The 25,261-nt window shown below is 39.4% G+C and overlaps 1 protein-coding gene across 5 annotated transcripts in view; it reads right to left on the bottom strand.

Annotated features, from left to right (window-relative positions):
- Positions 1-25,261, bottom strand: part of FASN3 (Fatty acid synthase 3) — a 1,015,587-nt gene that overhangs the window by 508,197 nt on the left and 482,129 nt on the right. For 3 of the 5 annotated variants that reach the window (XM_067760036.1, XM_067760034.1, XM_067760033.1), the window contains exons 8-9: positions 2,695-3,047; positions 1,535-2,630 (exon numbers count right to left, since the gene is read on the bottom strand). In XM_067760036.1, coding sequence (XP_067616137.1) covers positions 1,535-2,630; positions 2,695-3,047 — 1,449 coding nt within the window. Of the gene's footprint in view, positions 1-1,154; positions 1,472-1,534; positions 2,631-2,694; positions 3,048-25,261 lie in introns of those variants that run through there. The other 2 variants (XM_067760035.1, XM_067760037.1) reach the window with 2 other exon arrangements.

The raw sequence follows: 25,261 nt of genomic DNA, 5'->3' as shown, positions 1-25,261 counted from the left end.
ATTTATACGGCTGTGCAAAATGACGTTGAGCAACACCATCAGCTCAGTCAGAATTGGGAAGGCCTCTCCAAGCCGTTCGAAACTAAACGATGTTTCAGACAGGGTGACCCCCTATCATGCGATTTCTTTAATTTGATGCTGGAGAAAATTATACTAGCTGCAGAACTTAACCGCACTGGAACAATATACTATAAAAGCGTGCAATTACTGGCATATGCTGATGACATTGATATCATCGGCCTAAACACCCGCGCTGTTAGTTCTGCTTACTCCAAACTGGAAAAAGAAGCGGTAAAGATGGGTTTGATGGTGAATGAGGACAAAACGAAGTACCTGCTGTCATCGAGCAAAGAGTCAGCGCATATGCGCCTTGGCAACCACGCTACTGTTGGCAGCCATAATTTCGAAATAGTAAAAGACTTCGTTTATTTGGGAACCAGCATCAACACTAGCAACAACATCAGCACTGAAATCCAGCGAAGAATCAATCTTGCCAATAAATGCTACCTTGGACTAGGTAGGCAATTGAAAAGTAAAGTCCTCTCTCGGCGAACGAAACTCATACTCTACAAGTCACTTATCGTACCCGTCCTGCTATATGGGGCAGAACCATGAACCATGACAACAGCAGATGAAGCGGCTTTGGGAGTGTTCGAGAGAAAAGTTCTTCGAAAGATTTATGGACCTCTACGCGTTGGCGATGGCGAGTACCGAAGAAGATTTAATGATGAGCTGTACGAGCTATACGCAGACATCAGCATAGTCCAGCGAATTAAAACGCAGCGGCTGCGCTGGCTAGGCCATGTTATGCGAATGAAATATGATGCTCCGGGCAAGAAAGTGTTTCTATCGGAACCCGCCTATGGAAGCAGAGGTAGAGGGCGGGCCCCACTCCGTTGGAAGGACCAGGTGGAAAACGATTTAAACTCCCTTGGTGTGACCAATTGGCGCCGGTTGGCGGAGCGAAGGAGCGACTGGCGCGCCTTGTTGGACGGCCATAACCGTTTAGACGGTTAAGCGCCAATTAAGTAAGTAAGTAATATATGAAGAACAATAAGATTTTAAATGAAAAGTATAAATTTAACAAGTGAACAATTTATTAACTATTTAGTCAGCAATGTTCATCAGAAAAGATTATCATGCTTATCAGCTTAATGTTAACTAATTTGGTTGTCAAAGGTAAAGAAATTTGGTTATTCATTTTGTTGGTTTTTCTGAAATCTTAAAATTTAATCATCAAAATTATTCAAAAATGATTCGAAAAATAATTTTCAGTTTTTGATCATGAAAAGCAACATATGTATGTAATTATCTCTTTTTTTGTTTAATTGTGTGATAATATTTAGTCATAACAGGTAATCAAATTGTATTGATATGCAGAAAAATTCGAAATTTAATCATCCCAACAAAGAGCACAACTCAGCGTTTCCTGGCCTACAATTTAATTTTTGTAAACCTTAAAAAAAGCTAACTAAAAGTGACAAGTTCAGTTATGCTGGGAAGCCAAAGAAACAAAGTAAAATAGGATATTTACCTGCAAACATGCTCCTGCTAATTCTTTAACGGTTGAAAGCTCCTTAAACTCATGAAGTTGCAAAACAAGAGTCTGTTTGTTAAATTGAGTAGCCATCTTGTACCACGCTTGACCTACTGTTCCTTCCAGCCCAGGTATTATTATATTGCGTTGCATGGACGGCCTTGTTACATCTGCTGACGTTTTCAAAGGAACTAAAATCTCATTAGAACGTGCTTCGTCACCTAGGTTTCTCAACAATATCTCCATTCCTCTAAAATTACTATTTGATGTAAATATTATTTTTGCCACGTCTGCACTTTCCCGTTCTCGACTATCAACGCATTCCTGTAATTTTTGAAACGTTAATGCGCGTAAATCTTGTGGCGTTAATATAAGGTCGAAGTCTCTTTCTAAGGTTTGCTTAATTTCGACTGCCATAAGAGAATCCATACCCATTTCCGACAGGGTTGTGCCTAACGAAACCGTTTTTAAATCTCGTATTCCCATAATATTCATAACTGTTTCGAGAATGTTTTTATTTCCCAAAGATCCTACATGTTTTTCAGCAACCACCATACTTGAAACGATAGGGTCGGGGGCGGATAGCAAAGTATCCAATTCGAAAATACATGATGATATTCTTTGCTGTAAAGTTCCACCGATTTCTATGTCTATTTTATCTTCAGCCATATCAGCAACCAGACCAACTTCACCGACTGCTCCCCATTGGATAGCTTTCCCTGAATATCCATGTTTAACACGATTCTCTATAATACGTTCCATAATAGAATTAGCCATTCCATAATTAGTTTGTCCAGCATTTCCACGGCCACAAGAGACACTTGAAAATACTACAAAATGTTCTAGCTGGGGACAATGAGTGCGGGATATTTCATCTAAATATTTTGTGGCTATAGCTTTAGGGGCGAAATTTTCAATAAATTTTTCTTTTGTTTGGTTTAGAAATATGCCATCTCTTAATACGACTGCCAAATTGAAGATACCTCCAATAGGACCAGAATTTAATCCTTGATTTATCAAATGCATACAACCGTCATATGTAGTAATATCGAAGGTACTAATAATAATCTCACAGCCATATGTTTTCCATAACCTTAGAATGATAGTTTAGTGTGCATTTTATTATTATTTGAAATTAAAACTTCATAATAACTTACGCTATTCTGTATGATTGATAATCTTTTGATAAACCACGACTTGAACTAATAATCAACTTACGAGCGCCTCGTATTACCAGCCAGTCAGCCAACTCTAATCCGAAACCACCTAAGCCTCCGATCACTATGTAGCTAAGATTGGGTTTAAAGTACACTTGATTCAAAACTTTTACTGGAGTCGTGAAGCATGAATCGGGATTTTCTCTAACTTGAATCAAAACTTTTCCAATGTGTTTCCCTCCCATCAGATGTCTAAATGCTTGTTCGATTTCGTGTGCAGGAAATGTAGTTGTTGGCAACGGTTGAATGATACCTTTTTTGATATCATCATCAACCAAATTTTTTAAGTACTGTAAATATATGATAATTATTAGATATTTGAATAAATATACACGCATTTTTTGTCAACTGGTGTGATGCTGATGTAAAGACTTGCAATTGATATTTGTATATTAGATAAATACTAGTTTACTAAAAATTCCATCTAGTTCCAGCTCTGACTTTTTTCCGTATTATTAACACGGCGATGTCGTACGAAATATCAATTGCTAGTCTCTGCAACAGCATCATACCTGTTGACAAACTAGTTATTATATAGAGCAAAATCGCACCAGATACCATACAGTCTTATAAGCATCAGGGTCATTAACACACAAGTCAGATTCTGAATCAGCATTTTACCAGATGGAATGATAGTTATTATATACATCAATATAATACTGTGACGAATATTACCATCTCTAAGTGTTTACTAAGTAAATAATCACGCAACAACAGAAAAAAACATTGAAGCGAGCCACACATGTACATGTACATAAACACATTAATCATCATGTACACACATACATACAAGCAGCAGAAAGATACTCACAAACGCATGTCATCATCAGCTACAACTTCGCTCACATATACACACGCATATGGTTACACACTACAAATACACGTGCGTATGGCTGTTGATCAGGTAGAGGATTCTAGAAGAAGAAACGTCTAGACATTTGGGCAGAGAGTATAAAAGCAGCAGAAGCTGAGTAGTCCGTAATCAGTTTGATTTAAGCACGCTGTCAGTTGCAAAGTAAAAGTGTTATTGTGAAGTATTTTCAAAGTAGTCTAATAAAGACCATTGTGCATTATTGAGTATTGGAGTTATTTATTCAACAGTTTAGCGATACGAATGTTAGTAGAAGGTTGCAAATAAGCGTAATTTCCCTAAATTCGGTACAATACAAATTGACACACTAGTTAGTGTATGCAACAGTATATTGATAACAGCGTTCACCAGGCGCGACCTAGCGAAGGTATTAACCGACTCAGAGTGGATTAGGCTTAAGCCTCCTTATGGCTATCTGGATCAACCGCCTGAGTTAGTAGTTGCCGTATCTCATAACAGTGCTTGCGGAGATGTTTCCGTATCCGTCGTGGAGACCTAGGTCAAGCAGTTGTTTGTTGTTTGCTCGTTTTGTGAAAATTCAGCAAAAACTGTATGTTCGATATTTCCTTATGCTCCTTTGAGTTGAGCTCTCTTGTATCACCATGTCAAGCGTCACCCATATAAGCGGTAAGTTTCGCATGTGAAAGTTAGGGTTTGCTCGAGTATATTTAGGCAAATGTATTGCTACGCAGTGTATAACTAGTCGAGAAGTACTTGACGATGCTGCTACGCCTACACTTAACGCTATCAATTGGGATTGCAGCTTAAGGACCAGCTCAACCAATTCCTGTGCCATCGTTGGGTCTATATCTTCTTCGAAAACTTCTTTCTTCTTCCTTGATAAATCGCGCAAGTTATATTTAAGTGTGTGAATAAATGTGTACGAAGTAATTTTATGGATTCAGGCAACCGATAATATGTGTTTCAGTCTACCGATCACGCTGGGGTCACCACTTTGGGCAAATGAGTCTTCGAACGGTTTGATTACTAATAATTTATTCATTAAAATTTAACGTAACAAAGTTAAAGATTTTAATAGTCGTAAAGATATTTATGACTCTGCGCGCAAATTCCAGAAAGATTTCTAGTGACGCGCTGAATATAAATTGACGATGCCGGATTGATACTTTGTAGTAAATGCGGTGTTTCCACAAATATACAAACAAAAACATTCATTCAAAACCAACAATTTCCAAATATAAGCCATTCTATTCTTAACAGTTTCTCCTTTTTTTTCACCTCTTTAAATTTGCTTGAAACTCTTGAAAATCGTTGCCAGGCAATTCCAATTCTCTATGCAGGTGAATAAGAGAAGATCCCACTGCTGAGTTTCATACTGGTTAAGCACCGCATTTAAATTACATGAAAACGCTCAAGGAATATTAGTATTTTTCTCATGTAAGCCAACTAGAAATTTTTATTCTCAGCTGAGCAGAGCTCACAGAGTATATTAATTTTGTTCGCATAATGGTACCCCGTAACGGCATAAAGTAATCGAGATAGATATAGAGTTATATATGTATATCAAAATGATCTGGGCGGAAAAAGAAATTCATTTAGCCAAGTCCGCCCGTCCATCCGTCCGTCCCGTAAACACGATAACTTGAGTAAATTTTTGGGTATCTTAATGAAATTTAGTATGTAAGTTCCTGGCTACTCATCTCAGATCGCTATGCAAAATGAACGAAATCGGACTATAACCACGCCCACTTTTTCGTTATCGAAAATTTCGAAAAACGGAAAAAGTGCGATAATTTCTTACCAAAGACGAATAAAGCGATGAAATTTGGTAGTTGGATTAACCTTATGACGCAGAATAGAAAATTTGTAAAATTTTGGGCAATGGGCGTGACATCGCCCCCTTTTAAAAGAAGGTAAAGTAAGTAAGTTTTGCAAGCTGTAATTTGGCAGCTGAGTATGTAATGTTCGGTTACATCCGAACTTAGCCTTCCTTACTTGTTATTTTAAAAATCGTTTTTTCCTTTTGTTACTGAATTTGTTTGAAAAATTTCTTTCGATATGCGTGCTACTACTGCTTAGGCATGCTAACTTTTCTTGCGCATTTCTTGGACCACTGAAAAAGTGAGCAAGAAATCTTTTCACCTTCCAAATAGTGCATGCAAAACGCATCTCCAGCGAAATTTTGTAAAGAATAATAAGCAAATTCGGCTTACAAGAGTATAAAAAAAACTTCTTGCGCATTGGGCTTGTGCTTTCAGAACTTGCTTTATTTTTCTTTCATTTTTCTCAAGTGAGTTATCGAAGGTATCTGATGTCCATTTTGCTTTATGTCCGAGCCACAAAAAACTTTTTCATATAGATCAGATCAGGGTTAACCAAAGTTAAAAGTGTGGCTGTATTAGTGAGAGCGCGATGATCGTACAAATCACTTGAGGCACAATTCATTCGCATATTAGCAAGCAACGAAGCAACATCGTATGCAAGAATTTTGTTTATTTATGACCAAGATTACGAAATTTCGCGCATAAATAGCATAGTCGTACGCAAACAAGCGACACCAACAATCGATGTTGCTACTCTGCTTGTTGAGGGACAACCACCACAGATGACATGATATGAAACTTCTCGCTCTCTGAGAGCGCGTGAAAATGTGCATTTTTATAATATTGGCCATAGATACCATCATGCTCAAAATCAAATTTGGGCATTTCAGAATAACTTTGGGGTATTTTACATGGTAAAGGTTTAATTTATAATTTTCACTGAAAAATTACTCAAGGTTGTCAAATGGGATATGAAAAAACTCGAATTTTTGTCAGGATTACAAATCCGAAGAAAAAATAACTATTTTTCACCCGTGGAAAATTTATCAGTGACAAAACCTTTCATCGAAGGGCTGCACACGAAACGGGTTTTGATAGCAGCTTTCGATTGGAGAAAAAGTCAGCTTCTTGGTCTTCGCATTGATGTAAATTGATGCATAAAGGACAGGTTTTTGTGGAGCGTTGCAACATTCCACTTTTGACAGCTGAGATAAATTGTAGGTATACGTATAGGTTAACGCAACATGTATAATTAACAGCCTTTTGCGGACGACAACGCAGATACTTCACCAAGTGATCTAATTTCGTAATTTCTTATAAATTTTTTGCGTTTTTTATTGTATGTGGATATACATATGTATGTAAATAAACATTTTGGTCGCATCAAAGTGAAAAAGGGGCTAGCCGTTCATTGTTATCTTATGGCGGTGCCAGGGCAACAAAGCAAAGCAACGCAATCGAAATATATTATTTCATATTTTTTCACTTATCTACCACAAAATATTTCTACAAAACTTTGCCTTTTTTATAAATTTTAATAAGTTTTTATCACCTTACTTGCTGATTTTTTTTAAAATAATGAAACCGAACGGATTTCTTGGAGTTTTTTTTTTTTGTAGTTTAGGCAACTCTATAGCCATCTTATGTTCTTGGAAACGAATGAACTTTTGTTTACAATCGAACGAACTTCAAGATCCATTCTTGGAAACGAATGAACTTTTGTTTACAATCAAATGAACTTCAAGACCCAAAAGGTAGATGAGAGCAGAGAATCGGGCCGAAAAAGCAAGAGGGCACGAACGAGCTCAGATTCCCACTCAGAGGACTTGGAAGCCAAAAGAAACGAGATGAAAGAACAAATACGCTTTCACAAGGTGAGTCTTGGTCCAATGTAGCGCGCCGGAGGCTGAAACAGCGGGCCCAGCCAGCCAAGCAGGCAACCCCCGTCCAAGCCCCTAAAGCTCAAAAGCGGGCGAGAAAGAGGAGACAAGCAGCAACTTTTGTGGAAAAACCTGTGGAAGGCAAAAGCTATGCCCAGGTACTAGGGGCCATACGCGGCCAGCTCCGCCCTAATGACACAGGTACGGTGGTACGGTCAGTACGAAAAACCAAATCTGGTAACGTACTGATTGAAACGGTGCGCTGCAGTGACCAGGCGGCCTTCAGAGCAGCTATAGGTAGTGCAGTAGGAGAGGTCGGTGAAGCACAACAGCTTTCCAAGCGGATGAAGTTGGAAGTACTTGGCATGGACTGTCTCACAACTGAAACAGAAATCCAAGACGCAATAAGGAGGGAGGTCGGAAAAGAAGAAATCACTAGACCTCTCCGTGTCTCTGTGTTCGCAGCAAACCAAAGAGAACAGAAAATGGCGGTCGTCGAAGTTGACGAGAATATTGGCAACGCCCTACTCAAAAAAGGTAACATTCCTATCGGATGGATACAGTGCCGAATCAGACAGCGAGAAGAAGTACAACGCTGCTTTAGGTGTCTCGGCTACGGACACCGGAAGGCTGAATGCGAGGGTCCAGACAGGAGTAACGCCTGCTGGAAGTGTGGGCAAAGCGACCACAAAGCTTCGGCCTGTACCGCAGCTCCAAAATGTTACCTGTGTAATACACAGAAGCTCGATCATGTCCCTGGATCTGGAGCATGCAGCATTTTCAGAGCGGCACTCGCTGTTGCAAAGGCCAAAGTCTCAATTCAATAGATATAGACAACACCGACATCGCCGCAATCTGGATGACTGATGCAAACGCCAATATTGTGAACCGTGTTGCCGGACAAGGCTACGTCCGCCTAACTACGAATAATACCACAATAGTAAGCTGCTACTTGTCCCCGAATGATCCCATTCAAACGTTCAGGGACAAGCTTGAACTTATTGAAGACGACCTGAGGGACTTAACTAGTAACCTGGTTGTGGGGGGAGACTTTAACGCAAGAGCCGTCGAATGGGGAATGCCGCAGACTAACACCCGTGGAAGGTTAGTCCTTGAGATGGCAGCCAGGCTCGGTTTGAACGTGCTTAACATTGGTACGACCCCTACATACCGACGGCCAGGCTTTGGATACTCGATCCCCGATGTAACACTAGTGTCAGAAAGCCTGCTGCTGACCGCTGCTGGATGGAGAGTCATAGAGGATCTGACTGGCAGCGATCACAACTACATCACTTTCCACCTAAACGATCCCGGTCAGAGGCAGATTCCAACGGGCCACGTAGAACAAAAGCATGGGACGCATCCAAGGTCGCTTCCCAAGGCAGTCGGTTCTATGTACCGGAGCGACTCGGGATTTTTCCCGACCAAGGACTGTCATTTCAGTGTAACCCCATTTAATTTGTTTCGTCCCTCCCACAAATTGTCATCCTCCCAGCAGCTCCTTGCAGCAGGACTGCTCCATATTCTCTTGCTCCGGGAAGGTATCGAATCCAATCCGGGTCCGTCTCCTGACCTCGGTCCTGAGAAATGGTTTTGCTGCATCTGCCGGAAAAGAATCTTTTTAGGACGGTCATACTCTGTTCAGTGTGTCTCGTGTAAGGGATGGTTGCATCGGACAGGTTGTTCTGGGCTTGATCCCAAAACCCGACGTCCACGTAACTTTTATAAATCTTTTGTGGCTCCTTGCTGTTCACGCCCAAGGGCGTCCCGTAGTCTACGTCTAAGCGCCCCCCCATTACCTTCCAGCAGCCCCGCTGCTCAGCAAGCCACAACAAGTGCCCGCTGCTGCTCGCGCCTTACGGCGCCAACAACTCAAACAGCTGCTACCACTCATAACTACAATCTTCGTAGTAGAGTCGGAAGCAATGCTGAGCAACAGCCCCTGCCCCCGTCTTCTCCCCCCCTCTTTTCCGGCAGCAATCGTGTAGGTCAGGGAAACAGACTCTTAGTCCCTACCTCCGTTTGCACCGTTTGCCAGCACAGAATATATATGTTTGCGACATCCGCCCAATGCAGCTCCTGCCTCGGGTGGTGCCACTTTCCTAGATGTTCTGGTCTCCGCGACGGCAACCCCTCGGCGGGTTTCATCGCGCCATGTTGCCAGGTCGCAAACCCAAATCATCCGGGTACCCCAATGCTTGCCCAAGGACGCCTAGTCCCAGGGCCACAACAGCAATTGCGTCCTGGCCTTCCTGAACCCAGGCGTAGTCACCCGTCACTTACCCCCAGAGTGGCGACGTCTCCCCTCATGCACTTCAGAATTCTGCAGTTAAACTGTAATGGACTAACTGGGAAGATTACGGAGATAGTCAATTTCATGAAGCGGCACAACATCCGCATTGCTGCGATTCAAGAGACTAACTCACAGCACGATCTGCATTGCAGTCCTGCTCTGGGTATAATGTCCACAGAAAAGATCGCGAGAGCGGAAATGGAGGCGGCCTCGCGTTTATAATACACCACTCTGTGCAATATCACATATTTGATCCTGGCATCGACCGCAGGGACAACGTCTTAGAACGTCAAGGCCTATCTGTCCGGTCAGGCGATGCAAACCTAGAAATCATCAACATCTACATCCCCCCTGCCACCTGTTGCCCCGGTGGATACCACCCTAATATTAGAGCCTTACTCACTGGAAACAATCGCATTATTTTAGGCGACTTCAATGCCCATCATGATCTATGGCATTCAAATTTGCGGGCGGACAGTAGGGGCGAGATGTTGGCGGATCAAATAGAAGAAACGACGTTCTGCACAATAAACGGAGACGCCCCCACACGTATGGTAGGAAGCTGTCACAGTTCGCCAGATATCTCAATCGTGAGCGCAGAACTCGTAAACTGCGTCAACTGGCAGCCGATGGTATCATTGGCATCCGACCACCTGCCTATACTTGTTTCGCTCGAGCGTACCGCCGACTTCATCGTCACCGAAAAACGCACTTTCATAAACTTTAAAAAAGGAAAGTGGGGAGAATATAAATCCTTTACAGACAACCTCTTTGCTGCCCTCCCTATCCCGACTGATGCCCGCCAAGGGGAGCGTGCCTTTCGCAAGGTCATTGAATCCGCCTCGGCACGTTTCATTCCCGCCGGGAGAATTCCCGAAATCCGGCCCCACTTCCCGGCGGAGGCCGCAAACTTAGCGAGAGAACGTGACCTTATAAGGCAGCTTGATCCAGGCGACCCCCAAATAAGGGATATAAACCAACGCATCAGATTGCTTGTGGATGAACACAAGCGTGCGAAATGGGAGGAGCACCTAAGAGGTTGTAACCTCTCTACCGGTGTGGGTAAACTTTGGTCCACCGTAAAGTCCCAATCGAATCCCACTAAGCACAAAGACAAAGTTTCCATCGCCTTTGGCGACAAAGTGCTGTCGGATGCGAAAAAATGCGCGAGCGCTTTCTGCCGACAATATATAATGCATTCTACGGTCGACAAAGTTAGACGGAGGGCCAACAGACACGCACATAAACACAAATTCAGCGCGTCACCAATCACCATCACCGCTAAAGAGGTTGAGGACGCCATTGGTCGCGCTAAACCATCCAAAGCAGTGGGCCCAGACGGCATAGCCATGCCGATGCTTAAAAGCCTAGGGAAAGAGGGTTTCAAATATTTAGCGCAGGTCTTCAACCTGTCTCTTTCCACCTTTTTCATACCCGAGAAATGGAGAATGGCCAAGGTGGTCCCGCTACTAAAGCCTGGTAAACCAGCTAACATAGGAGAGTCGTATCGTCCGATATCTCTCCTATCGCCAGTAGCAAAGACGCTCGAAGCCATTTTGCTCCCTTATTTCCAAGCAAATTTGCAACTAGCCTCCCATCAGCATGGCTTCAGAAAACTCCATAGCACTACCTCCGCGCTAAATGCCATTAGTACCCAGATAAATTGCGGTTTAAATCAAAACCCCCACCATAGAACAGTACTCGTAGCGCTAGACCTATCAAAAGCTTTTGATACGGTCAACCACGGCTCGTTACTGCAAGACCTGGAAGGGTCTACCCTTCCCCCATGTCTTAAAAGGTGGACCGCAAATTATCTGGGTGGTCGGCAGGCATCGGTGCTATTTAGAAACGAAACATCAAAGCCAAGGAGAATTAAACAAGGGGTGCCACAGGGTGGTGTCCTATCCCCACTTTTGTTTAATTTCTACATATCTAAACTACCTTCACCACCGGAAGGAGTCACAATCGTTTCCTACGCCGATGACTGCACAGTAATGGCCACAGGCCCAGGCCCACAGATCGATGAGCTATGCAATAAAATAAACGGCTACCTCCCTGATCTCTCCAGTTTTTTCGCCTCGCGAAACCTGGCATTATCACCGACTAAATCTTCCGCGACCTTATTTACAACATGGACGTCCCAAATGTCGACCATTTTGAACATCCACGTCGATGGCTCTACGCTACCGACTGTCCTACACCCCAAAATCTTGGGTGTGACGTTTGATCAGGATCTACATTTTGGTGAGCACGCAGCCGCAATTGTTCCGAGAATTCAGAGCCGTAACAAAATCCTCAAATCCCTTGCTGGCAGTACCTGGGGAAAAGATAAAGAAACGCTCATGACTACATACAAAGCAATTAGCCAGCCGATTACGTGCTACGCGTCACCCATATGGTCGCCAAGCCTAAAAATTACCCACTGGAAGAAGCTACAGGCCTGCCAAAATACTGCTCTCAGAATTGCCACGGGCTGTCTTCTTATGTCCCCAGAACACCATCTACATAATGAGGCGAGAATACTCCCCATCAGGGAAAGAAACGAGATGCTGACCAAACAGTTCCTGTTGAATACCCAGAAACCTGGGCATCCCAACAGACATCTGATTGACGAGCCAGCACCGCCTAGGGGCTTAAGGAGTCATCTCCGTAAGCATTTTGAGGAAATACGGCATCTGAGAACACAGCCGTATGAAGCGAAAAAACACAAGCAGGTCCTTGGTGAACTCCACAAACAGGCGTCGGACCTCTATGCCGGGAATTGCCCGGTGAACCCAGTACTCAAAGTAAAGTATCCAAAACTTGCGGAAGAGGAACGCATACTCCCCAGGGAAACGCGTGTCACTCTGGCTCAACTTCGTTCTGGATACTGTAACAGGTTAAACTCTTACCTATCCAGAATCAACCCCGACATACAAAATGTATGCCCCGCTTGCAATGTGTCCCCACATGACACCAACCATCTCTTTAATTGTAATGTGGAACCAACGCCTCTAACACCCCTTTCCCTATGGTCCACCCCTGTTGAAACAGCAAGTTTCCTTGGACTCCCGTTTGAGGATATTGATGACAGTTTGTGATCGGTCGCGTCTGTTAGGTGGGGCGAAGCACTGCTACAACAACAACAACAACGCATCCAAGGTCGACTCTACCACGTTCTCCGCATCAGTACTGGGGGATGCCCGACGGATAATCAACAACTCCAGTCCGACGGAAGAGACAGTTGAAAAGACAATGAGCTGTCTTCGCCACGCTTGCAACCTCTCTGTGCCACGGAGGGGAGTGTGGAGGGGTAAAAAACAGGTATACTGGTGGAATAGCGAAATAGCGGAGCTGCGAAAAATATGCCACAGGATGCGAAGGCTAGCAACTCGCGCGAGCGGCAGGCCTGAGGCTCTAGAAAAGTCGGAAGCGTACAAAGGAGCGAAGAAAGCTCTTTGTGCTGCCATTAAGCAAAGCAAGCTTAAGTGCTGGAAAGCGCTTTGCGAGGAATTGGATCGAGACCCCTGGGGGCAGGGATATAAGATAGTAATGAAGAAGTTCCGTCCGCCAAACCAGCTGATGGACGAGAACCAAATAAGGAACATTGTGGATGGCCTGTTTCCCACCCAACTGCCTAGGGAGGGCGGGTACGTTACCCAAGAAGATCGCAACGTGGAACCATTCCAAGAAGAGCTTAAAACTGCCGTGCGAACTATGAAACCTAGGAAAGCATCTGGGCCCGACGGAATACCCGCGGAGGCAATTAGACTAGCTGCAAATAACTGCCCAGAACTTATGTTGCACATGTACAACAAATGTCTCGAAGAAAGAACTTTCCCCACCATTTGGAAGACAGCACGACTGGTTCTCATTCCAAAAGGAAAAGGAGATCCCAACTCTCCGTCATCCTACCGTCCCCTATGTATGTTGGACACAGCAGGGAAATTGATGGAGAGTCTCCTGAAGCAACGCCTCACCAAAACGTTACAGGACGCCGGAGGACTGTCGCCCAGACAGCACGGTTTTCGGAGGGGGCACTCCATAATCGATGCCATAGCAGAAGTTATAGACGCAGTCAAGAAAGCCGAGACAGCGTGCCACAGAGCAAGACCTATAGTGTTGCTGGTCACGCTGGACATCAAAAACGCCTTTAACTCAGCTAGGTGGGAGGACATGCTTGAGGCAATAGAAAGCACTTTCAAAGTACCGCAATATTTGTTAGAAATTTTAAGGGACTACCTAAGAGAGAGGTATCTAATATATGAAAGTACTCACTGTCAAAAAAGGTAAAAATAACAGGTGGAGCAGCCCAGGGTTCGGTACTAAGTCCCGATCTCTGGAATATAACTTACGACAGTCTTCTTCGATTAAACATGCCAGAAATCACCTTCCTTGTTGCCTTTGCAGACGACGTGGCAGCTGTGATAACAGCACCAAGCTGCGAGCTGGCACAGCTAAAATTAAATCAGGTCATGCGTAATGTAAATAGGTGGATGGCTGAGCACGGTCTCCAGTCAGCAACAGCCAAAACGGAGATCGTCATCCTCACAAAGAGACGTATTCCCACTACAAGGAACATGAGTTGGGGACCAGCCAATAGAAACACTCGCTTCAACGAATTATCTGGGCGTGAGGTTAGACAGCAAACTCAACTTCTCGGATCACATACGAGGGGCCTGCGAGAGATCTGCGCGCATAATAGCGCAGTTGGGTAGATTAATGGCAAACACAGGTGGCCCAAAGCCATACACAAGGAAGTTGCTTGCATCAGCCTCGGATTCTATACTCTTATATGGTGCAGAAATCTGGGCGAACCCAATGAAATACCGGAAGAACCGAGTCGCCCTCACCTCGGTCCAACGCAGAGGGGCGCTGCGAATATCTTCGGCTTATCGCACGGTATCAGCTGAAGCTGCCTGGTCGTTGCGGGAACCATACCGATAAATCTTCTCGTTGAGGAAAGAAAAACAATATATGACAACGGATCGCAAGCAAGTAGAGCTGCTGTTGCCATGCAGGCGCGAGAAGAATCGATCCGACGCTGGCAAGATCAGTGGAGCAACAGCATCGTAGGAAAGTGGACTAGGGAACTAATCCCTGAACTGAATCCATGGTTGAAGCGACCGCACGGAGAGGTAGACTCTTACCTGACCCAGTTTCTAACGGGACACTGTTACTTCCGCAAATACCTACACAGAATGGGTAAGGTTGATAGCCCGAGCTGCCTGTACTGTGGGAAAATAGACGATGTACGCCACACCTTCTTCGAATGCAGGCACTTCTCCCATCAGCGAAGGAGGGTAGAAGAGCCACTTGGCGACTTATCCCCGGGCAGTGTCATTAATAACATGACCTGTCGAAGAGACAGATGGGATACGGTCAGCACATATGTGAGGCATATACTTACCAGTAAACAAGAAGACGGATGCCTAGCCCATTAGCGTGAGAGTAGCCATAGAGCTCACGTAGCGTGCACCCGTACCCGAAGTAATGCTAAACGCGGTCCCAGGTACGGGGCTTTGCGCGGGCCGTGGGAGGTTAGGTTTTAGTGGGTAGGCCTTCATGGAAGAAGGGAGTCCTACACTCGGAGAGTCCCGCAGTGAGGCTTAAATATCCCGGTCAGTGCATAAAGCATTTCCTCCTTCCACTAAACACAAAAAACAAAAAAAAATAAAAACTTTAACTTTAACTTTAAAGTTGACTTTAACTTTAACTCTAACTTTAACTTTAACTTTAAATTTAACTTTAACCTTAACTTTAACTTTAACTTTAATTTTGACTTTAACTTTAACTTTCATTTTAACTTTAACTTTAACTTTATTTTTAACTTTAACTTTAACATTCGCTTTAACTTTAACATTCACTTTAACTTTAACTTTAACTTTTATTTTAACTTTAACTTTAACTTTAACTTCAACTTTACCTTTAACTTTAACCTTAACTTTAACTTTAACTTTAACCTTAACCTTAACTTTAACTTTAACTTTGACTTTAACTTTAACTTTAATTTTAACTTTAACTTTAACTTTAACTTTAACTTTAACCTTAACTTTAACTTTAACTTTAACTTTCACCTTAACTTTAACTTTAACTTTATTTTTATTTTTAACTTTAACTTTTACTTTCACTTTAACTTTAACATTCACTTTAACTTTAACTTTAACTTTAACTTAAACTTTGACTTTAACTTTAACTTTAACTTTAACTTTAACTTTAACTTTGACTTTAACTTTAACTTTATCTTTAACTTTAACTTTAACTTTAACTTTAACTTTAACTTTAACTTCAACTTTAACTTTAACTTTAACTTTAACTTCAACTTTAACTTTAACTTTAACTTTAACCTTAACTTTAACTTTAACTTTAACTTTAACTTTCACTTTAACTTTAACTTCAACTTTAACTTTAACTTTAACCTTAACTTTAACTTTAACTTTAACCTTAACCTTAACTTTAACTTTAACTTTAACTTTGACTTTAACTTTAACTTTAATTTTAACTTTAACTTTAACTTTAACTTTAACCTTAACTTTAACTTTAACTTTAACTTTAACTTTCACCTTAACTTTAACTTTAACTTTATTTTTATTTTTAACTTTAACTTTTACTTTCACTTTAACTTTAAAATTCACTTTAACTTTAACTTTAACTTAAACTTTGACTTTAACTTTAACTTTAACTTTAACTTTGACTTTAACTTTATCTTTATCTTTAACTTTAACTTTAACTTTAACTTCAACTTTAACTTTAACTTTAACTTTAACTTTAACTTTAACTTTAACTTTAACTTCAACTTTAACTTTAACTTTAACCTTAACTTTAACTTTAACTTTAACTTTCACTTTAACTTTAACTTTAACTTTAACTTTATTTTTAACTTTAACTTTCGCTTTAACTTTAACTTTATGATCCGGGTGGGCGTGAGCTTAGCACCTGCTAACAAGCCAACCTAATATAAACGCACGCAAGTCATTTTCTGTCAAAAATGTCTCATGCACATACAACTTGTATGAGAGCAACTCAAATTGAATTTGCTGCGTGAAAACCTAACTCGATTTCCAATTTTTGTTCAGCGTGACATTTAGATTTGACGTTTGCATACATGCTTTACATTATCGCAACGTATGTTTTTTCGGGTTAGGGTAAAAACCGCCGGTTGTTTGCGTGCGGTTTTATTAGGTTGGCTTGTAAGCGACCATATATGCATGGTGCAACGATACAAGGTGGCTGCATGGAACAGCTGATTATACCCTTTTTTTTATTTGATTTGATACATCAACTTCCGGTGCCGTACAATTTTGACATTTTTCCATCGAATTTACAAAAACAAAGTACATGGAATTTTTATTTATGTTTGTAGGTATGTCACCATGCTGCCACCTTGTATCATTCCGCTATGCATATATGTATACGATAAGCGATAGCACAATGGCTACTTCGTGAAAATCAACGACAGCTCTTTTAGTTTGATTTCGATGGTCGTACGGTGAGGAAGTGTCGCACGCGCGCTTAAAACAGAGTACCAAAGAGTGCGTGTGACACGTGTTCATCGTTCAAGCATTGAAATCAAACTAAATAAATAATTGATTTTGCTTTCGTGCTCGCTACGCGTTCGTGTTGGATTCCAATTGATATCTATGTACGAATTTAATTTATATTAAATTTGTAAACTCTCCATTTCATGAATATATTTGACCATATCTACCATAAAATATCGTCTGTGACAGCCTCTATGGTGACATCGTTGACGAAGGTTATTTCGCTCTCTGTTATCATTTGGTTTGATTCAACGTGCTTTAATATAAGCTTACAATAAAATAAACTGTATGCGCAAGTGCATACCAATTTAAAAGTACAAATTATTCTATACCTATATATAGTGAAATAAAATTCCTAAACGCGGTGTCGATTCGTGTGATGAAGACCACGGGTCTTCATCGTAAACGCGGAAAGCCATGGCAAAAGATACCCCACCCAGACATAACGACTGGGCTCCTCTACAAATGATAGATGATTAAAGTCAAGATATTGATCTGGATTCACAAGCTGAAAACATCCTTGAAAAGAAAAGAGTATTTGTGCCACCAATAAAAGTGTCAACTTAAAATAGTGCAACAGTTCTTAAACTGCTTGAAGAAAAAATAATTACGAACTATGTTGGTAAGAAAATCTCCTTTGGACTGAAAATCAATTGAAGTATATAACCTGACCAGGGATATGCTTAAAGCAGAAGAATTCCAATTTTTTCCCATGTTCAAAAAGAAAAGCGCCCCTTTAAAGTGATTCCCAGTGGTGGCGACAGCAGACCAAGTGACGACATTAAATTCGAACTCATTTCACGTGGTCTTAAATGTCAAGAAGTAAAGGCCGTCACAAGAGTTTACAACAATTGCACTGATACTATTTATGTCATTAGCTTCGAGAATGGTTCCGTTAAGCTCAGTGAGCTTCGGACAAAAGTCAAATTTCTCTTCTGTACAATAGTTAAATGGCATTTTCAGAGACAACTGAAGAATAAACCAGTTCAATGCCGAAACTGTCAAATGTTTGGTCACAGAGAGAAGAACTGTAATGTTAAATCAAACTGTTCACACTGCGCTGGAAAGCATAAAACGTCTCACTCCAAATATTGAACGCTGGGCAAACTGCAATGGCAGCCATAAATCAACTGACGTGTCTTGTCCAAATCGTGATGCTTATCTCAAATTAAGAGAAAGAGCAAATCCCAAAAACAATCGAAAAGGGAGCTTTTTCAAAACAAATCATACATACGTCTTCAATTCTCAGTCGTTCGCAGTGCTTACGACCACGATTACCACACTATGTTTTATTTGGGACCAAAATTCATCGAAAAAAAGGGCCAAATCTCAAAGAAATGGACCACATTTTTGTATTCTTTAATTCGTTTACAAACAATTCGGCAATTCAAAAATTTGTCGAATTCTTTGTACAACCTTTAATTTCAGTTTGTGGCAAAGTTCAATGTCACACACAGTTTCGTTTTAACAAAAATGTTTTAACGAAAGCCCTTAGGGGAAAGCCCGTGTGACAAGCCAAGTTTTATTTAAATTAAAGTCTTATTTTTAAACTAAATTTCAGGCATGCTTAACGAACGAAACGATATCATTTCGTTACGATAATCAACGTTAATAAACGAAACGAAGTCATTTCGTTTCGTTTATTAACGTTAAGAACGACAAATTAACGTTAATTTGACGATCTTAACGTTAATAAACGAAACGAAGTGACTTCGTTTCGTTTATTAGCGTTGATTATCGTAACGAAATGATATCGTTTCGTTCGTTAAGCATGCCTGCTAAATTTCTCCAGAGCTCGGTTCTATCAACTTTATCATAAAATCAGTCCTAAAAGGTAAAAAAATTGTTTCCAATAGATGGGTGCTCCAAATTTTTTTGTAGTAATATAATTTTGATCACACATTTAACTAGGTACGAGAAATGAGTCAACAATGTTATTATAAAAGTTTCTGGGATTGTACTCTCCAAGGGGAATAATTTGGCACAAAGCGTTTATGAAAGATCTACGTTGATAATTTGTAAAGTTATGGCTTTCAAAAAATATTTCTACCTTACTTCCAATAAAAATATTCCGTAGGTCAAGATAATTAGTATTCTAAATGATGTACATTGAAATTTTTCAAATATCCAATATTTTGATATAATCATTGAACCTAAAATTACTGAAAGTGTGCTTCATATTGATGGTATAATATCGGCAGACAAACGTTTTCTGATTGAACTCTTTAGTACAGGCCGGAAATATAAATAAATTTTTAATTCTGTAACTGATATTGAATTTGACAACTGTATAGCAGAAACGCCATTAACTTCCAGACACAAAGATAGAAAATATAGCCGCATGGCAGTGTGAGGCGTACGCAGAAGACATTTACTAGAGTGAGCCAACGAGTTAAATTAATGCCTAGTCTCTTACGTGGCTTAACACTACAGTAGTATTGGAATTCCTTAAACTCATTAATTTGCTTTGGGCCTTGTGTTCTTACATTGTTTCACTAACTATAAATAGCCATCGGTATGCTTGCACGCAAAACTTGAACATAAATTAAGGGAGTGGCAAGTGCACTTAATATAAAACAAATTAATCTCATGCTTTGATTTAGTTTTCAATTCAAGAATGACTTCACCAGAGGCAGACTCCGTCACATTTGTTTGAGGTGCATGTGCATTTGCAACAACTTTTTTTAAGTTCAAATAGTAACAAAAAAACCTCACGAAAAGTGTTCGATAACCGATCGTAATATCTAGCGACCATAACAAGATTTTCTGTTTGGCCGCTTGTATCGTCTACAATTAACGAAAATTGCTTTGATTCAAGATCCAACACTTTTCTAAACTATCTGCTAGGTGAAGTGCTATTGTTCGTCTTCATATTAATAACAGCATTTTTTTTCGTAAGAAATCCATGGAGGTAAATTGAAAATTATTTAAGGGTTAATGAAGTTGTGGAAAATTTTGTGGGGGGTGTGCACACATTCACCTCAGTGAAAAATGGACAAAATTACCAAAATCTTGGCTACAGCTGTTATGGAGGCGCATCTACAATGGATCAGCAAGGAAGGCAGTTGGCATGATCTGGTGGTGCACAGTGGCTAGTCATGTCGGCTGGGCGGGGTTCTTGCCAACCTTGCTGTCCTGCGTCATAAACAGAAAAAAGGTCATATCATGCCTTTAAAAAAAACTAACAAAAAGCGCAGAACTAATTCAAAACGCTCAAATTCAAACTAAAACAACGTCCGGCAGAACTGGATGCTACGGACAGACCGTTACAACATTCAAATTCAAAATTCAAAAAAAAAACTTCAAAAAAAAACTTAACGCAAAAAAAAGGACCAAAATTAATTAAGATTTATACTAACGCATGTTCAATCTTATAAAATCAACATCAAAAAAAAACTCCCTCATCTTTGATAGTTGATTCTATATCTTCTTCACGTCTCATTAGTGAATAAAAAGGCTTAATCAGAAAAAAGGACAAAAAAGGTGTAACCTTTTGAATTGATTAGTCTGTTTTGATATTGATTTCGTAAGACAATTGTTCTGATATAATCGTAATTGATTGCCACAACTGTGTGTAGGCATGGCAATAAATGCAAAACAACTAAGCCTATAATAAGGCTTATTCAAAAATATGATAAGGGAACCCTACGGCAAAAACGAAAATTTTCAATTTCACGTATTACCAAATATGTAGTATGTAGTAAGATATATTTATTATTTTCTAATTTTATCCTATAGATACTACCTTAGCTTATCTTATTTTACTTGACTCTATTGTAATCTATGATTTTCTGAAGATTTAGCTAATTTAATTGGAAGTGCCTTTATTTTATTTAGCTTAATTCCGTGTATCGTAGTTCTATTTAAATCAATTTTATTTTATTTTAGGTTAATTTGCTTGAATTGATATAATTTTTTGCCGTTGCAGCACAAAAGTTCACTAAAACTAACTAATCCGTTCTACTTGCAACCCTTGATTATACCTTTATGAGGCATAAAATAAAAAAATAAAGTATTATTATTGGTCTTTTCGTATACAATATTACTACTGAATATTTATTGCTTACTCGGTCACCAGCTTTATTATTACATTTATCCCTATGCTGGGAGAAAATAACGTACATTCTAATAGGCCACACACATAAGCACTTTTTCATATACATAGATGAGTTTAACACAAGCTTATGCATTATGAGTGGATTACACGCATTTTTATGGCGAACGGTAGAAGAAGAATGTGACATTTGTTTTGTTTAAGGGTGTTGACACACTTTGCAAGTGAAATTATTCTTCCCACTGGTTGGTAAATTTTCTAACATTTTTCGCAAGTAAAAACTGCAATATAACAATCGAATACGACACAAACTATGTTAGCAAGTATTTTTCTTGTATAGTGAGAATGTTTATAAGAGTGCTTCGCGAAATTTTGTATGTGAATGGGCAAGGCGAAATAAACTTCAATTTCCAAGTCTGAAGTTCTTTCATATTTACAAACGCAACATCTTGGTTGATTGTCGCGATGTTATTGGAATGCATAAGCTTGTGTTAAGCGCATCTTTATGAAAAATGTCATTGTGTCGCGGCCTTAAAAGATTCAATGGCTCAGATTCGGAAGCAAAACAAAAATATTTGTCCAACTGTTCAGAGTTATGCGTTGACAATACCTGAGGTAAGTTTTGGCGAATCTTCCAGCTAAACCGGAAGCACTTGTCGGTGCAGGCAGAATGTAAGGCATATTCTTAAATTTCTTAAAGGGTAATAATGGAGGAGATTCTTAAAAGATTACCTATAGCAACAAAATTAACTTGAAGCAGCATAAAGTGCAGTAAATATAACCAACCGCTCCCTGATGATGTTGTTCGGCTTCAACAAAATCTCCTTTCACCTTGTATCAAATTGTCGATACGGTCTTGAAATCTGCTAATCCCTACCAGTTTTACAGCATAATTAATGAACTCAGCGGAACAGAGTTCATGCTAATGGCTTTGAATTTCTAAATCTATTGGAAACAAGCTTTACTATGACAGGCTGGGAAAGGTAAATAGTCCTCTTATATCACATAAGCGGGATGAAAAAATTGCTTGTTTTTTTTACTGTGTTGCGGTCTGCTGCAAGTGTTGAGGGGAATATAAATGTAATATTTATGCATCGCTATTTAAATACATGTTTTTATAAAGAAGGCCGTATACAATTATTTAGGCGCTTATAAATAAAAAAAAACTAATAAATTTTCACATTCTTAGTTTGTCCGTATTATGGAACGAACTCACCATGTTTCGAACGTCGTTGTTGTTGTAGCTGGTTTTGCAGCAGGCCCTGCTGTTATTGGAACTAAGGCTGGTGGTGTTGCAGCAGGCCTAAGTTCGGCGGCCCTGCTGTTGTTGTTACTAAGGCTGGTGGTGTTGCAGCAGGCCTATGTGCGGCGGCCCTGCTATTGTTGTTGTAGCTGGTGTTGTTGTAGATGGATGGTTGTTTTTGCGAATGGTTGGCGCTGCCAGTGGTGGTTGCGCGTTTGGTTGGCGCCGCTGATGTGGTGGCTGTTGCGCTCGTGGTTGGTGGTGGTTGCGCTCGTAATTGGCGCTATTTTTAGTATTAGCCATCGTGGTTGTGCGGTTGTGGCGCGCGATTTTGGCGCTGTTGGTGGTATTAGCGCTGGTGGTTGTAACACGCGGTTTTGGACGTGCGATGTTGTGGTCATGACCGCCTATTTTTTGGTTGCGTGCGATTAATGGTGGTAGCGCGCGGTGTTGGCGCTATTGGTGGTGGTGGCGCGTGGCGTTAACATTCTCCCCGGCGGTCGCGCACTGAATCCCAAATTAGCCTTAAGTGCTAAAGGGGAACGCTAATTACATGCAAGATTCGTCAGAAAATTATTTTCAAAACCGTGGCAATTATGTATTTGATCCATGGCATAATTAGTTACTACAACTGAATAATATTCACTGAATACATTGCTATTTTAAACTTTTCAGACGTGCTAAATGGAAATGGGGGTCTGAATTTATATTTTTTCCACTTTTCCGCACTCAACTAATCACACGCGCTTCGTATTTTCCCTAAATATTTGTCTGTGATGCCTGATCGCTGCCGCCATATGCTTTTTGTACCACTTCTATTTTGTTACGCTTTGTCTAGTCTTTCGTTTGATTTTGCCAGACAATTATTTGAAACGAAGTTTTATTCCGTTATCTTAGCGTATTCAATGTTACTAACAGAAAATGAGTGAAGCGGTAGTTCTCTCACCGTTAGGCGTGTACAAATATATACATATATAGAGATGAAACATTTGAGCAACCGGACAATTGAGAACTTGGAGCTATGTACTCAGGGGTGTTTGTGAACATAATGCGTCCTACAAATGGCAATTTCGATAGTTGCACAGATTTTCGAATTTACAAAAAACTTTTTCTATTAATTAATAATAATTATATTAATATTATAAACAAATAGAGTAATATTTGTTAACAAAAATAGGCCTATGCAATGCGGCTGATCAATACGAATCGATACATATAACTTTTATATGATTTTACGTATGCTAAGTATGCGAAACAGCCTGTTAATTGATTGTATGGAAATTTTGTTAGCGTATTAATATATAGATAGTGGGTAATATACTGCCTATGCAATATTTCGACCTAAAATCTAAAACATTTTTGGGTCGTTTTTTTCGTTTAATATACATCGTGAAATTTTCCGATTCAATCAAATTGCAATTAAATAATAATAAATTAAGTTGAAATATAAGATAATATAATAAAATAAGAAATATAAAATAAATTAGCATAAAAGACAATATACAAATTTTAATGTAATATCTTTGTAGCAAATTTATTTATTTTTTGTTCACTATAAGGCGTGTTATATTTAAATGAGCATAAAATCTGGAAATGCAAAAAACATTTGGGTCAAATTTGCAAATAATTGTTATAAATAAATAAATTTAGTGAGTTTGAACAAAAGTGGACTCATTATTTCTGATTTCACTTTTTTTAAAGCAACTAAAATGAAAAACAAAGAATCTGTGAAATAAAGACCTATGCTTTTACGTGTAAGTAAAATTTGTCCAAAAAAATATGCCGGTCAAGTTGTCACTTCTCTTTGAAGTTTTTTTGTGCGCTAGCAATTATTTTAGAACAATTTTTTAATGATTTTGGTACAGACCAATATAGGTAATTGACAACAATGGGAAACAATATTTTATTTGAACTGAAAATAAGCGAAGCAGTAGTTCTCTCACCGTTTGGCATGTACAAATATATACATATGTAGAGATGAAACATTTGAGTAACGCGACAATTGAGAATTTGGAGCTATGTACTCAGGGGTGTTTGTGAACATAATGCGTCCTACAAATGGCAATTTCGATAGTTGCACAGATTTTCGAATTTACAAAAAAAATTTTTCTATTAATTATAAACAAATAGAGTACTATTTGTTAACAAAAATAGGCCTATGCACTGCGGCTGATCAATACGAATCGATTCATATAACTATTATATATTTTACGTATGCTAAGTATGCGAAACAGTCTGTCAACTGATTGTATGGAAATTTTGTTAGCGTATTAATATATATATAAAAAACAATAACAATACGGCCTATGCAATATTTCGACCTAAAATCGGAAACGTTTTTGGGTCGTTTTTTTCGTTTAATATACAACGTGAAAGTTGCATTTAAATAATAATAAACTAAGTTGAAATAAAAGATAATATAATAAAATAAAACAAGAAATATCAAAATAAATTAGCATACAAGACAATATACAAATTTAAATGTAATATCTTTGTAGCAAATTTAATATACAACGTGATAAAAGATAATATAATAAAATAAAATAAGAAGTATTAAAATAAATTAGCATAAAAGACAATATACAAATTTTAATGTAATATCTTTGTAGCAAATTTATTTATTTTTTGTTCACTATAAGACGTGCTATATCTAAAATGAGCATAAAATCTGGAAATGCAAAAAACATTTGGGTCAAATTTGCAATTAATTGTTATAAATAAATAAATTTAGTGAGTTTGAACAAAAGTTGACTCATTATTTCTGATTTCATTTTTTTTAAAGTACCTAAAATGAAAAACAAAGAATCTGTTAAATAAAGACCTATGCTTTTACGTGTAAGTAAAATTTGTTCAAAAGAATAG

Source organism: Eurosta solidaginis, chromosome 1, assembly GCF_040869045.1.
Source record: "Eurosta solidaginis isolate ZX-2024a chromosome 1, ASM4086904v1, whole genome shotgun sequence".
NCBI classification, from domain to species: Eukaryota; Metazoa; Arthropoda; class Insecta; order Diptera; family Tephritidae; genus Eurosta; species Eurosta solidaginis.
This window is presented reverse-complemented; position numbering and strand designations above follow the sequence as displayed.